At 45.4% G+C, this 13,791-nt stretch overlaps 1 protein-coding gene across 1 annotated transcript in view; it reads right to left on the bottom strand.

Annotated features, from left to right (window-relative positions):
- Positions 1 to 13,547, bottom strand: part of SORD (sorbitol dehydrogenase) — a 39,680-nt gene extending 26,133 nt beyond the window's left edge. Inside the window, exon 1 of the mRNA XM_008052869.2 lies at positions 13,314 to 13,547. Within this exon, the coding sequence (XP_008051060.1) occupies positions 13,314 to 13,379 (66 nt within the window). The 5' untranslated portion in view covers positions 13,380 to 13,547. The remainder of the gene's footprint in view (positions 1 to 13,313) is intronic.
- Positions 13,548 to 13,791: the final 244 nt, after the last annotated feature.

The following is a 13,791-nucleotide window of genomic DNA, read 5'->3' as shown; positions in this document are numbered from 1 at the left end:
TGGGCTCCGGCGATCCTTCTGCCTCAGCCTTCCTAGTAGCCGGAATTACAGGTGCGCGCTACCACGCCCGGCTAATTTTTTTTTGAGGCTGAGGTGAGTGGATTGCCTGAGCCCGCGGGTTCATGACCCGCCTGGGCAGGCGAGGCCTCATCTCTACAATAAATAATAAAAAAAAAAACAACACTATAAATATTTGCTCCAATTAACAGAGTTAAATAACTTTGCTTTTACCATGCAGACAAAACTGCAGTGGCTCTCATAGACACTAGAGGGTGGTGTGCAGACAGCCTGTGTTCTGCCAAGAACAAACACTTGGTGCAGAACTTAAAATGCCTCTCCCAAAGTTTGCTGAGCTTTCAGGGTGAAAACTATTGTGAATGAGCCTGATGGTGAAACTAGTCAGGCCACTCATTATTCCTCAAGTGTTAACATACTGGCTTATGCAGTATTCAAACCATCTAGTGCAAGGCCTTTTTTTCTAACATAGGTGCAGTGTAGTTTAAAAAAAATTTACAATCATTAGCAGTTTTATTAATACTATGTCAGTTTTGTAAAAATGTACATTATATCTTTTGACAGGTTGGATTTTGGAGAAAGAACATTCTAAATGATAGTGCCTTTTAATTTAGTATAAAAACAACAATATTGAAAGTATTGAATGTATTATATTGTATATATTTCTCTACTTGGGATACAGCTGTTTTATATGGTTAACTTGTTATTTAAAAGATAACAGCCTTGATCTTTTGGAGACTTTTACCATAAATAAAAAAGACTTACAATAAAACAAAATAAAATGTATCTCCCTGGTCCAAAGCAGTGACTCATCCTACAATACCAGTTCTCTGGGAGGCAGGGATTACTTGAGCCCAGCCTGGGCAACATAGTGAGAACTCTTCTCTACAAAAAATTAGTCAGGCCCTTACAACTCAGGTTTCTCTCCCTCTTCCCCTCTTTGTAGGAGACATACCTTCTGAGCACAAGACCATTTTTTTTTTTGAGTTGGAGTCTCACTCCATCGCCCCAGACTGGAGTGCAGTGGCCACTCCCAGCCACCGCAGCCTCGACCTGCTGGGCTCCGGCGATCCTTCCGCCTCAGCCTTCCAAGTAGCCGGAATTACAGGCATGTGCTACCACGCCCGGCTGATTTTTTTTTTGATTTATTGTAGAGATGAGGTCTCGCTGCCCAGGCGGGTCTCGAACCCGCGGGCTCAGGCAATTCACTCACCTCAGCCTCCCAAAGGTGCAGGATTACAGGCTGAGCCACTGAGCCCGGCTTGCACAAGACCATTTTAAGATCAGCCCATGTTTGTAAATACTGCCCTAAGCGCAGCTATGGAGCCCACAGTATTTTAGAAAAGTTATTACAGCATGGTTACCAAAAATCCTTGCTTTTCACTTGTGGTCCCTGGGTATGATGTTGGCTACATACCCTGTTCAGGTAGTCTCCTCTTCTGTCTCGGATTTCAGTGGTGATTCCTTCCTTCCTTCCTTCCTTCCTTCCTGTCGGGTGTCACTCTGTGGCCCAGGCTGCAGTGCAGTGGCACACTCATGGCCACCACAGCCTCAATCTGCTGGGCTCAGGCGATCCTTTCACCTCAGCCTTCCAAGTAGCTGGGACTACAGGCATGCACCACCATGCCTGGCTAATTTTTTGATTTATTGTAGAGACAAGTTGCCCAGGCTGATCTTGAACCCATGGGCTCAGGCAATCCTCTTGCCACCACCTCCCAAAGTGTTGGGATTACAGGGGTGAGCCTCTGTGCCCGGTGGTAACACTCTTTCATTTATCCTGTTTTTCATCTCTCAAAGTTTCTTACCTCCTCTAAGATCCCAAACTTCCACTTTTAAAGGTTTTATCATCTCAGGTATAGTTAAGTTTTCCTAAACAGAATTTCAATTCTTCCTATGAGTGATAGTAGCAAGAGGGTAAAGAAAAGTGAAGTAACTCTACTGTAGTTATGATCAGTTTTCCAGTATTTTTCACTTCAAGTCAGAAACACATTTCTAAATCACATACATATTCTCTTTTCTATCTGCTTCGGCTCTTCCCACCAGCCCACCCACCCCTTGAAGTAACTCATGGAAATACTTCAAGAAGTACTCCCTGTGGGAATGTGGAATCACCTCAGGTACCTCTCACACACTAACTTGCCTTTCCTAAATATATTTTCTTAAACTAGCCTGAATATATATTTCGTAAATATATCTTCACTGGCCCCCTTTCTTCTACTTCCACCTGCACAACTGAGTCTCAACATGTCTTGCCTGTGTTGCGTGCAGTAAGGACCTCAACACAAGGAGAAATCAGAGGAAGATGACTTTTCCCTCCTCCAGCTAACCTGAGTGGTACAGTGAAGAACTCAGACTCTGGAATTGCCCATTGTGGAGACTACAGCAACTCCATCTTCATGCTAAGCCATGTGAATTTCTGACTAACCCCAGTTCCTGGAATGCCGCTAAGATTTCTATCTTATCTGTTGTTCCTTGTGTAGGAGCATGTATTTACCGTATAATACAACTTTAGCCATAATCCCTGCCTTTAGGTAGAAGCACACAGCATTCTTGCCTTTCCTTACAATTGTCCTATGTATTTTCTCCTTATGGTATGTAAGCCCTGGGTCTGTGGTAGTGGTACAGGGATCCACCATCTCGTCTGACAGCCACCCAGTTAGTCCTGTTAAATGTTTCTGAGAAAATGAGTTTGTCGCCTTTTCTTCAGACCCCTCAGCTTCCTCAGACTTTGGGGGCAGGTTTGCATAGACCTGCCCACTATGGAACACTAGTCCACATGCAAACCAGGCTCCCCCCATCAACTGTATGACTCAAGGTAGTTACATAACCTCTTTGAGCCCTCAGTTTTCTTCTCAGTATAATGATAAACCATAAAAGAGAATGTTGATTCAGAGTAAATAAGTTCATTCCTATTACAAGTAAAATAAAATCAAGGCTATTTTTCCATAATTGACTCACACTGTGGTTGAACCAGCTCTGGACAACCCTGTCCTTTTGAAAAGAGTTAAGTATGTTAAATAAAAATAGGAGGCCATTGTTTTGGACCAAGCTCCTTCACTAGGCCCCAACAGATCAGAATAAAAATTAAAATGGAGCCACTCATACTAAAGTTCCATGTCACCAAACCAAAACTAAGTTGTGATTTGACCTCCCAAGAAATCAGGAGAGAGATAATAGACAAATTTTCCAAACAAGTCGGTCTCCGTCAGCATGATAATTAAGTTCCCTCTGCTTTAATCCTTACAAAACAACAACAAAAAACTAATAACCTGATTTTAACCAATCAGTTATTTTCCTATTGTTCTAGTTCCCTGTTCCCACCTTACAAGGAAAGTAACTAAAATGTCTATAAAACCAACCTCCTCTGCTCAGCTCAGTAGAACACTGATTCTATTTTTTTTTTTTTTTTTTTTTTTGAGCCGGAGTCTCACTCTGTTGCCCAGGCTGGAGTGCAATGGCATGCTGCTCATGGTTACTGCAGCCTCAACCTGCTGGGTTCAGGTGATCCTTCCCCCCTCAGTCTTCTAAGTAGCTAGAACCACAGACAGGTACTACCATGCCCAGCTAACGCTCACACCTGTAATTCCAGTAATCTGGGAGGCCGAGGCAAGAGGATTGCCTGAGTTCAGGGGTTAGAGACCAGCCTGTACAACATGGCAAGACCTTGTCTCTACAATAAATCAAAAAATTAGTTGGGCAAGATGGCACATGCCTGTGGTTCCAGCTACTTGGAAGGCTGAGGCAGATCACCTGAGCCAAGCACGTTGAGGCTGCAGTGGCCGTAAGCGTGCCACGGCACTCCAGCCTGGACAACAGCGTTAGACTCCAACTCAAAAAAAAAAAAAATAGGCCAGGAGCAGTGGCTCACACCTATAAACCCAGCACTTTGGGAGGCCGAGGCGAGAGGACTACCTGAGCCCACGGATTCCAGACCAGCCTGGGCAGTTTAGTGAGCTCTCATCTCTACAATAAATCAAGAAAAATTAGCTGGGAGTGGTGGCACATACCTGTAGTTCCAGCTACTTGGAAGGCTAAGGTGGAAGGATCACCTGAGCCCAGCAGGTCTAGGCTGTGGTGGCCATGAGCATGCACTCCAGCCTGGGCAACACAGTAAGACATTGACTCAAAAAAAAAAAAATGTTCAAAAAAAGAATAAAAATAAGAATAAAAATACAAATTTAAAAAATACAGTATAATAATTATTTACATAGCACATTGTATTAGGTAATCTAGAAATGATTTAAAGCATATGAGAGGACATGCATAAATCATAGAAAAATACCATACCATTTTACATAAGAGACCTGAGCATCCTTGGATTTTGGTATTCTCAGGGGTTCTAGAACCAATCCCTGCAGATACCTAGGGATGACTGTGTTCCCAATATTAAGAAAATTTGAGCTGGGCTTGTTGGCTCAGCCTGTAATCCTGCACCTTTGGGAGGCTGAGGTGAATGGACTGCCTGAGCCTGCGGGTTCGAGACCCGCCTGGGCAACTTGGTGAGACCTCATCTCTACAATAAATCAAAAAACTAGCTGGGCATGGTAGCACGTACCTGTAGTTCCAGCTACTTGGAAGGCTGAGGTGGAAGGAATGCCGGAGGCCAGGAGCAGCTACTGCACTCCAGTCTGGGCAACAGAGTGAGACTCCAACTCAAAAAAAAAAAAAAAAAAAAAAGAAAATTTGACTGCTCTTTAAGAGGCTGGAATTTGGAAGAAAGTGAAGTAGTATTCTAGCAGGGTTTTTAGGTTTGATTCTGCCATTGTGGAAAGTGTGAAACCACCTCCAGTGCCTTGGCAGTATGGGGAAGAAGGCTGGCCTCACGCCAGGTTTTCAGTGGCCACCTGTACCTACCTATCAGGCCTCCTGTGAACTTGTAGGGGGCTGCCCTGCACACCTATGGAGAGCAGGAGACCCTATTTTTGCTTCCTTTCCCTCTCCATTTTTCCTTTCCCATGAGTAGGTGAAGGGTGTTTTGAGGATGGGAGGAAAATCCAAATGTTTCCCAATTGGTCATTTTGTCATCAAAGGCTTTGTTCTAGCCGCATCTGTCCTGGTAAACTCAGGATCAAAGTAAGAGGTTGAACGTTCTCCCAAGGTCCACTGAGCTGGTCTTCAGCCCAGGATCTCTTGGCTCCAACCAGCCTTTGCTCTGCTGATAACAATCTTTCTAAAATGCAGATCGGTTTAAAGTCCCCAGTGGCCCTAGAAAATCCTAAACTCCCCATGTGGTGACTACCATGCCTCCATCTCACCTCCAACCACATACCACACTCATCCTGCACTCATCTTACCTCACGGGGGCCATTTTCACTGGCTAATCCCTCTTCTTCTTCAAGATCCTGCATAAGGTAGGAAGTGAGGCATCTGGATGACTTCCAAATTCCCGTGGGAACTCAGGGAGACTTCGGTTTGGATATGTTAGGACTGGAGTATCTGGGGACATCCAGGTAGGGCTATTGGTATGTTTTGTGGCATTTAGTCTCAGAATTAAGTCTCTTATGAAAAGTGACACTTATGACAGCCCACAGTGAAACTGCTGCGCCTCAAAGTGTTAAGCATGTATTTGGTGAACTGAGGTGACAAGGTAACACTTACTATGGCCAGGCACTCTCAAGACCTAACAAGAAAGTGAGGCTAAAAAGTGGCTGAGATAATGACAATGGACTCTCTAGGAGAGGGCCATAAAAAAAGGCCATTAAAATGGCAAAGAAATTGACTTTGGTCAGCCACCTGCAGAAGCTCGGCCCATGAGAACCCTGAGGCCTTCCTTCCCTCCATCAACAAGGGCTATGGGAAGCTCTGTTGGGAGAAGAGCAGCAACATCCTCCACCCTTGTATTTGGAGGGAAACCCGGACCTGCCTGGTTCCTCAGTCAGAGTGCTGGTTTTAGTCTCCAAAGCTACTAGCTTGTGGTTCATTCCCCTCTTTCTTACTACTGCCTGTGCATGCTGAATAAATTTGCTTGAATGTAGATGTGCGAAAGTTTCACAATAAACAGTGAATTCAAAACTTTTCATTGGCCACTGACTCATTGTGGCCAATTAGACCTCCCAGCCCCCTGGTGCCACTCAGGTGATTCAAATATGACAGAATAGCTGTTCAATAGGCAGCTGTACTCCTGGGGTTGGTGCCCAGTCATTATCTCCTTCTCCCCCAGGGGGGATGGCTGTAATCCCAGCACTTTGGGAGGCCGAGACGAGTGGATTGCCTGAGCCCACGGGTTCAAGACCAGCCTGGACAACTTGGCGAGACCTGTCTCTACAATAAATAAAAAAGAAATTGACTTTTAGTGCGCCTATAGTTCCAGCTACTTGGAAGTCAACTCAACTTAAAAAAAAAAAAATACAAAGCCTTCCCTGTCCTCACCTGGCTGGGAAGGTGACTCCTTCCTCGCCTTTGCACTTTTCCAGAACCTAGCATTGAATCCACACAGGATAGTTAAAGGACTATTTAATTGTCAGCAGAGGTAAATATATTAAAATCTCCTAATTCAAAGTGTGTGAACATAACTATACACAATCTTCTTAGATGGTTCTTATGAAATCCTGGCACCAAAGTCATTGTCTTTGGGTGGGCACGAATAGATGGTTCTTTATATTAAGCAAAAAATATGAAGTCTCAGAGTTTTGTTGGATGCTTTAGTCTGTTAGGAATCTTAAGTACTCACTGTATTCAGATCTATGCAATTGAATATTTACATGTTTTTTAAAATTGTTGTGCTGAATATCACGTTGCAAAATGTGAACATATTTTCCCCAGTAATTAATATTCTTAGTGGAAATCTGGTTTGAGGAAAACCACCAGCTTTAACAGCCACACTAAAAGTCTTCTAAATTGGATGCCAATACTGTATAGATGTGTACATATTTCTCCTCCTTCTTAATTTCTTGGTCATGCAATTTTAAAAGAGAAGCTTCCCCCACATTCTTGTTTCTCCCCTCAGAATAAGGCTACTTTTACATGATATTAAAATCTTATCTGTGATACTGTTTACTGCTCCTGCTATTTTGAGAGGAAAATGCTACCTTTGTGCCTCTTGGCCTTTCACAAAGACTATCTTTCCACAGCAGTTGGTGGAGGTAGCAGTGTTTGCTAGATTTAATTCTCTGTTTTGAATTTGAAGTGGTTTACCTGGTTTGGTTTTGTTGTTGAAACATAATTAAGATAAAGGCAAAGGAGGTATTTCTTTGGACTGTTTGCTACTACCCAAGTTCCCTTGTTCTGGAGTTTCTGATTCTATTTTTAGTCTCAGGTGTCTCTGACTGGTTAGTCCAGTTCCAATATTAAAGGGTTAAGTAGCCTGCACTCTCAGGGTCACTAACAGGATAATCTCCCTGGTTTAATTCAGCTGCTCCTTCATGACTGCCAGTATCTTTAATTTGATCAGATAAAAGCCTCAGTTCTATCAGCTAGTGGCAAAACTAACCATAGGAAAAGACATGATGCCCAGGACCCCTGTCCAGGTTCATGCCATCCCTTATCCAATCTCCTTCTCCTCACCCAAAAACCTTAACAGTAAAATATATATGGCAAGGAGGGGGATATTTTGATTATGTTGTATTACAGACATAAAATCATCTTTTAAAAAAATATTATTATCAAAACAACTCTTTTGACCTAGGATATAATACATTGCCTCAAAGAATAAAAACTCAAGAAATATCTTCATGAAACCCAGATTAATGTTTAAACTTGACACTAGTGCATTATTTTCTCTGTCCTCTATAATTAAACATCAACCCATTATTCTAAAATTATTATTATTTTTCCTTTAGCTTGTTGTCTCTTCATATAGCTAATCACAAAGCAAAAATTTGACTATATCTCCTTCACAGAGTTCAGCACCCTGGGAGTGGAGGCTGTTTTGTTCCCATCCTTTTTATACAGATGCATGTGCCTGAAATCTGGCTTTCAGAACAAGGGAGATAAACTGTACTCAGAGGATGGTCGATGAGCTGTTACTGATCTGTGATGCAATATGTACAGAAATTGAGAAGAGCATTTAGAGATGTTTATAGCATTTTGACACTGATGCAACATTCAAACGTAGCGATGCAAACATATCAGTTCATGGCCAACTGGAAATAAAAATAAAATTGGTCCTTCATCATGGATAGTGTGTGAAGTACTGTATTAAAGCATCCAGCACATGAATGGAGTACAGTGGGCACTCAAAATATTAATTCCCTTTATTTCCTTGCCATTGAAGTGAACTCTGAAGCATTAAAAAACCAAGCCGTCCCCTAATCCCCACTACCAAGCACAGCTTCTGTGGGGGACAAAGATGAATTTGACTGTTTTATATCCTAACTTCATGAACCAGTAATTCATTTCCTAATTAAGAGCAATTTCTGGATTTCTCTAGACTGATCAAAGAGGCATAAAGTAATTGAGCTGGTAAATATAGTTAAATATAAGATTATTGCCTGGGCCCACTTTATAATAATTTGGTTCAGCATTATCCATATGTTTGAAGGTCTTGGTCCTTATCCATCTTTTTTTATACTGATGTGGTTTTTGTTTTGTTTTTTGAGTTGGAGTCTCACTCTGTTGCCCCGGTTGGAGTGCAGTGGCACATTCACAGCTACCACAGCCTCGACCTGCTGGCCTCAGGCAATCCTTCGGCCTCAGGCAATCCTTCTGCCTCAGCCTTCAGAGTGGCTGGAACTACAGGCGTGCACCAACACATCCAGCTAATTTTTTGATTTATTGTAGAGACAAGGTCTCCCCAAGTTGCCCAGGCTGGTCTCGAAGCTAACATGGTTTAAGCGTCCAATTCTCCTGGGCTCTGGCCTCCTCCACGGTTAGCACATACCATCAACAGTGTGCTGGATGCTGTGCTGGGTCTTCTTTTACATGCTCAATCCCACAGAATGCTCACATAACCAAAAAATGAATACTACCATTATCCCCAGTTCACAGGGAAACTGAAGCGGAAAATAATTTGTCGAGTCATACAACTAGCAGCAGTAGAACTGGGTTTAGACTCCCAATCTGGCCTGTGTACTTCCATTTAAAGAGAACCTCAGCAAATTGATACTGTTTGCTCCTTTCTTTTTCTTTTTTTTTTTTTATTCGATTTGGAGTTTCATTCTGTCACGCAAGCTGGAGTGTAGTGGCATGCTCATGGCACTATAGCCTCAACCTGCTGGTTTAGGTGATCCTTCCGCCTCAATCTTCCAAGTAGATGGAACTACAGGCGTAGTTCCACCTCGCCTAGCTAGTATTTTGATTTATTGTAGAGATGAGGTCTCGCCAAGTTGCCCAGGCTGGTCTCGAACCCCTGGGCTCAGGCAATCCTCTCGCCTCTGCCTCCCAAAGTACTGGGATTACAGGCATAGCCGCCACATGTGGCCTGCTTGCTTCTTTATATATCGATCTGGTCATCCCTCCCTCTTGCTCCCTCAAACTCCCAATTTAAAATGAGGGGAAGCCGGGCTCGGTGGCTCAGCTAGTAATCCCGCGCCTTTGGGAGGCTGAGGTGAGTGGATTGCCTGAGCCTGTGGGTTCGAGACCCACCTGGGCAGCGAGACCTCATCTCTACAATAAATCAAAAAATCAGCCGAGCGTGGTAGCACATGCCTGTAGTTCCGGCTACTTGGAAGGCTGAGGCAGAAGGATCGCCGGAGCCCAGCAGGTCGAGGCTGCGGTGGCCAGGAGCGGCCACTGTACTCTAGTCTGGGTGACAGAGTGAGACTCCAACTCAAAAAAAAAAAAAAAATGAGGGGAGAAGCAAAAGTCCTTAAGTCTCAGATTTTGTTTGGTTTTCCTAACATTATAAAAGAAAACCACCAGTGTCTCAGAGTGAGTGTGCATGGCTTGTGTTTCTGATTTACCACCCAGTTTATAAATGCTTCTTCCTTGTTGTGGGTCGAGGTGATCACTAATGACCTAATAGAGAGAAGCTTGATTTTTTGTTCTCTGTAGGCACAGCATCAAGAAAGAAGAGAATCCTGCCTTCTCTGTAGGCAGGAGAGTTAAGTGTTGGGTTTCCTTCCTGCCTGTTAGAGGACAAGTAAAGTGGGCCAGGTTGCATTTTCCCATAGAACCCCTGCCCTGGATACTGGCTGGTTCCTGGCCTCACCTGAGTCAGGAAGGCGGCACTGGAAAGGGTTGAACCCTTGCTTCCTGTTTCAGAACCCATCAGAATCCTGCTTCAGATTTTAGGAATGAGAGTTTCCCCCAAACAACTCCCTTCATAGGAGTTCCTGAGGCACTGAACCATTTTTATCAGCAGACTCTGCTCCTGGCCCACCCAAATGGGCCACATCCTGCTGGACTTCAGTTCCTCATCCAGCCCAAAGGATTTTTCATCTATGGTTGGGTGTTCTTATATCTCGAACCGCTGGTCTCAGGCAATCCTCTCGCCTTGGCCCCCCAAAATGTTGGGATTACAGGCTTGAGCCACTACGCCCAACCGAGTGGTCTTATATCAAAAGAAGAAAATATTTCAATGCCTCTTCCTTTCCCTTATCTCTTATGTAATTCATATTCAATCTAGTCTTTTTTTTTTTTTCCAAATGCAACTACTGACTTAATTTATTCCTGGGTTTCATTTTGGGCCTCCTGCAGAGAGAACAGGTGGTCTCCCTTCAAAGCTTCCCCAGGTCTATTCTTCCCTGTTGCTTCCTCTAGTTCACTACTGGTACCACTGATCCCAACCCCAAACCACAGAGCCTATATGCCTCAAGGAAGGAGCGAAGGGGCAGTGATGTCCTACTGGGAAGCTACCCTATGGAGGTGCTAGAGGACAACCATGCCTGGGAGGAGGGGCGAGGGCCTAGGTCTGTGTTGGGCTGCAGGTACCCCTGTGGCAGCACAGGTCTTCCTGGTCAGTGTTCTGCTGACAGCTCTTTGTACTCCTTTCCCTCCACTGTGGGGCTCTCTCCAGAGTAACATCCTCCTCTTCTTTTCTTCTCACTCTACATATTCCACTCAGTCTAGACAAACTCACCCATCGAGTTCCCAATAGGGCACTATCTGGAGCAGGACAACTCTTTGAAGTGCTATGAACCGAATGAAGTCTTCAGCTGTGCCCCTCAGTCACTGTGACAACCAAACCTCCTTGACACATTCCCAAATGCCCCTGGAGAGGAGGTGCAGTATTGCTCAGTAGAGAAGCAAAGGGCTCCTGAGTCTACATCTCCCACTCAGATAGTATCCCTGTACCTTGTGACCTGTCTCAAAGACATCTTAAACTCAAATTTTCACACATAATCTCATCATTTTAATAGACTCTGTCTAGTAAATGACCCCACTACCTCTCACTCTCAGAAGGCTCCTGAAACACCTCTGAACCCTTTTTATCCTGTTAGTGTAGCAGTCCCTGAACCACAGGTGAAATTCTCTAATCCATCATACTTTCTAGATCCTTTAGGATACAGCCACCCCAACCCAATCCCTAATCTAGTCAGAGAATAGATTCTAATGCAAAGCCAATGAGATCAATTTTAGGTGAGCCCCCTAAAAGCTATGACAAAGAGAGGTAGTCTGTCAGCAGTGGAAGAGTTTAGGAGTTAAAGCAGAGCAGAAGTTAATTCTAGGCCACGTGTGGTGGCTCACACCTATAATCCCAGCACTTTAGGAAGCTGAGGCAGGAGAATTGCTTGAAGCCAGGAGTTCGAGACTAGCCTGGACAACATAGTAAGTCCTCATCTCCAGAAATAAAATAAAATAAATAAATTACTTAATTCTAGTTGTGCTACTTATTAGGTACATGACCTTAAGCAGGCCCTGAGCAGATGGAGAGCTAAGGGCCCGTCCCTGTGAGGCCTTTAATCTCTGAGGACTCCATCAAAGCCCTCACACTCTGTCATAATTATTTACTTTATCTCTCTCAGGAGACTTGGGGACAGAGGTTGTGTCCTCCTCCTCTCTGGACCCCAGGTCCCAGCTTGGCACATGGCAGGCACCCTTTTATCTGGTAAATGTTTGTGGTTTGTGGAGTGATGAACTGAGTTAGAAATCACTCTGTAAATAGTGTGCAGCTGTACCAATCTCCTCTCCTCATAATACCATCTGGCATTTGTAGTTAGTAAACACTAACAGTATCACTTTAATTCAGGACCATGGGTAGAGGCTCCAAGGAGAATGGAAGTCTGAACTTCTGAGTTCTCATCTCAGATCTGTTAACAAACAAAACCCATCACCCTGGGTATGGCACTTTCTCCAACTGAGGAAATGAAGAGTCAGCTCGGGGCAAGAGTTCTTAATCTGGAGCTACCAGAATATTAGAGGGTCTACAGAGGGACTTAAAGGTATTCCTTGAACAATCTGAAATTGTTGCCAAACTCCGTCTGTTTGTATTCTTACAGATTGCTGAACAGTCAAGAACTGCTAATCTGTATAATCTTCTAAATTCCTCCAATTAAGTCCTGGTGCATGTTCTTTGAGGGGAAGGAGGTGCAGGGGAACAGCAGGGATGGCTGGCACTCATCCCACACAGCCACTGCCATCCCAGGCCCATCTGAGAAGGACTTTGTCTAGGAAGCCCTGGCATGACCACAGGGCTGACTCAGCAGCTCCCTGAACTTTGGTGCCACAAGCCAAGGAGCAAAACACAGGGTCCAAGGCGGAGGAGATGTATACAGAATGCTCCTAAAGGGACAGTGGCACAAGATCAGAAATAAAAAAAGCTGAAAAGTGAACCAGATTTGGACTAAGAAAGAAAAGTAGCTTTAGAGACACAAGGACTATCAAGATCTGGAAGTCTAGTGCAGGCAAGGGAAACACCAGGAGTTCTGGAGATGGAGCCCTGTACTGGAAGGAAGGGAGAAGGGTTGACACTTTCTGAGTACTTACTAAGTCCTGGGTACTCTTGTGATCATAATAATTCCCACAAGGGAGGTTTGATCAGTCCCAAGCAAGTGAGACTAAAAACAGAAGTTCCAATGTTTTTAAGAGTCCTCTGGCCCCCCTTTCTGCTCTGCACTGTCTGCCCAGGAGAGAATTCAGGGCAGGTCCTAATTCAGGCAGCCTCTCTAGTGTCTTTCTGAAAAGCACAATGACACGAGGCTGGACTATGAATCTGCAGCTGGCAAAGGAAGGCTTCAATTCGTTTGCAACTGTCCTGGGCGTCAGCCACGTGCCAGTCACGGGGCTAGGTTCCCGGAGACACACGACAAGATGCCTGCCCTTAGCAATAACAGCTCACGGCCACCCCCGCCCCTCCAGAGTACCCAGATGGGATCCGGGCAGTCAGGGAGCGAACTGGAAGCGGGAACCGGGACTGCGGCTGGGCACGGAGGAGAGCGAGGCTGGGTCGGGTAGGCATCCCACCCTCCTTCCCGTTTTACCAGGCGCAAATCCCCGGGCCCATGCACCACCACGGAGAGATTCTCGGGCTTGGCCGCTGCCGCCATGTCGCTCTTCCGCTCCCGGGTGCAGTCTGCAGCCCTCGGGACGTGGGTCGCTCTGGTGGCGCCGCCGGGGCGAGGGTCCAGGGCACAGGGTGGGAGGCGGGGCCTGGGCTAGGCGGCGCGTGGGGACGCGGCTTCCTCGTACTGACAGACGGGGCGGGGCTAGCGTGGGGGCGGGATTGCTCCTCCTCCTCCCCTCCTCCACCCTTCGACCCCAGGCCTGCAGGTACAAAGCTGGGGGCTGGGAGGGGCGAAAGCTCATCGCCCGCTCCTTGGGCGGCGCGCTGTTTTTGTGCGCCTCGCATCCAAGCAGACACAGTTGCCCTAGGAGCGCTATCTGACCAGTGCACTCCAACTTAAGCTGCAGAAGCATAGGGGGGTGGGGGGCCATGGGAGGAGCTGTCGAGAATGCAGA

Source organism: Carlito syrichta, unplaced genomic scaffold (genome assembly GCF_000164805.1).
Source record: "Carlito syrichta isolate Samal-C Ts95f unplaced genomic scaffold, Tarsius_syrichta-2.0.1 Scaffold287601, whole genome shotgun sequence".
NCBI lineage: Eukaryota > Metazoa > Chordata > Mammalia > Primates > Tarsiidae > Carlito > Carlito syrichta.
This window is presented reverse-complemented; position numbering and strand designations above follow the sequence as displayed.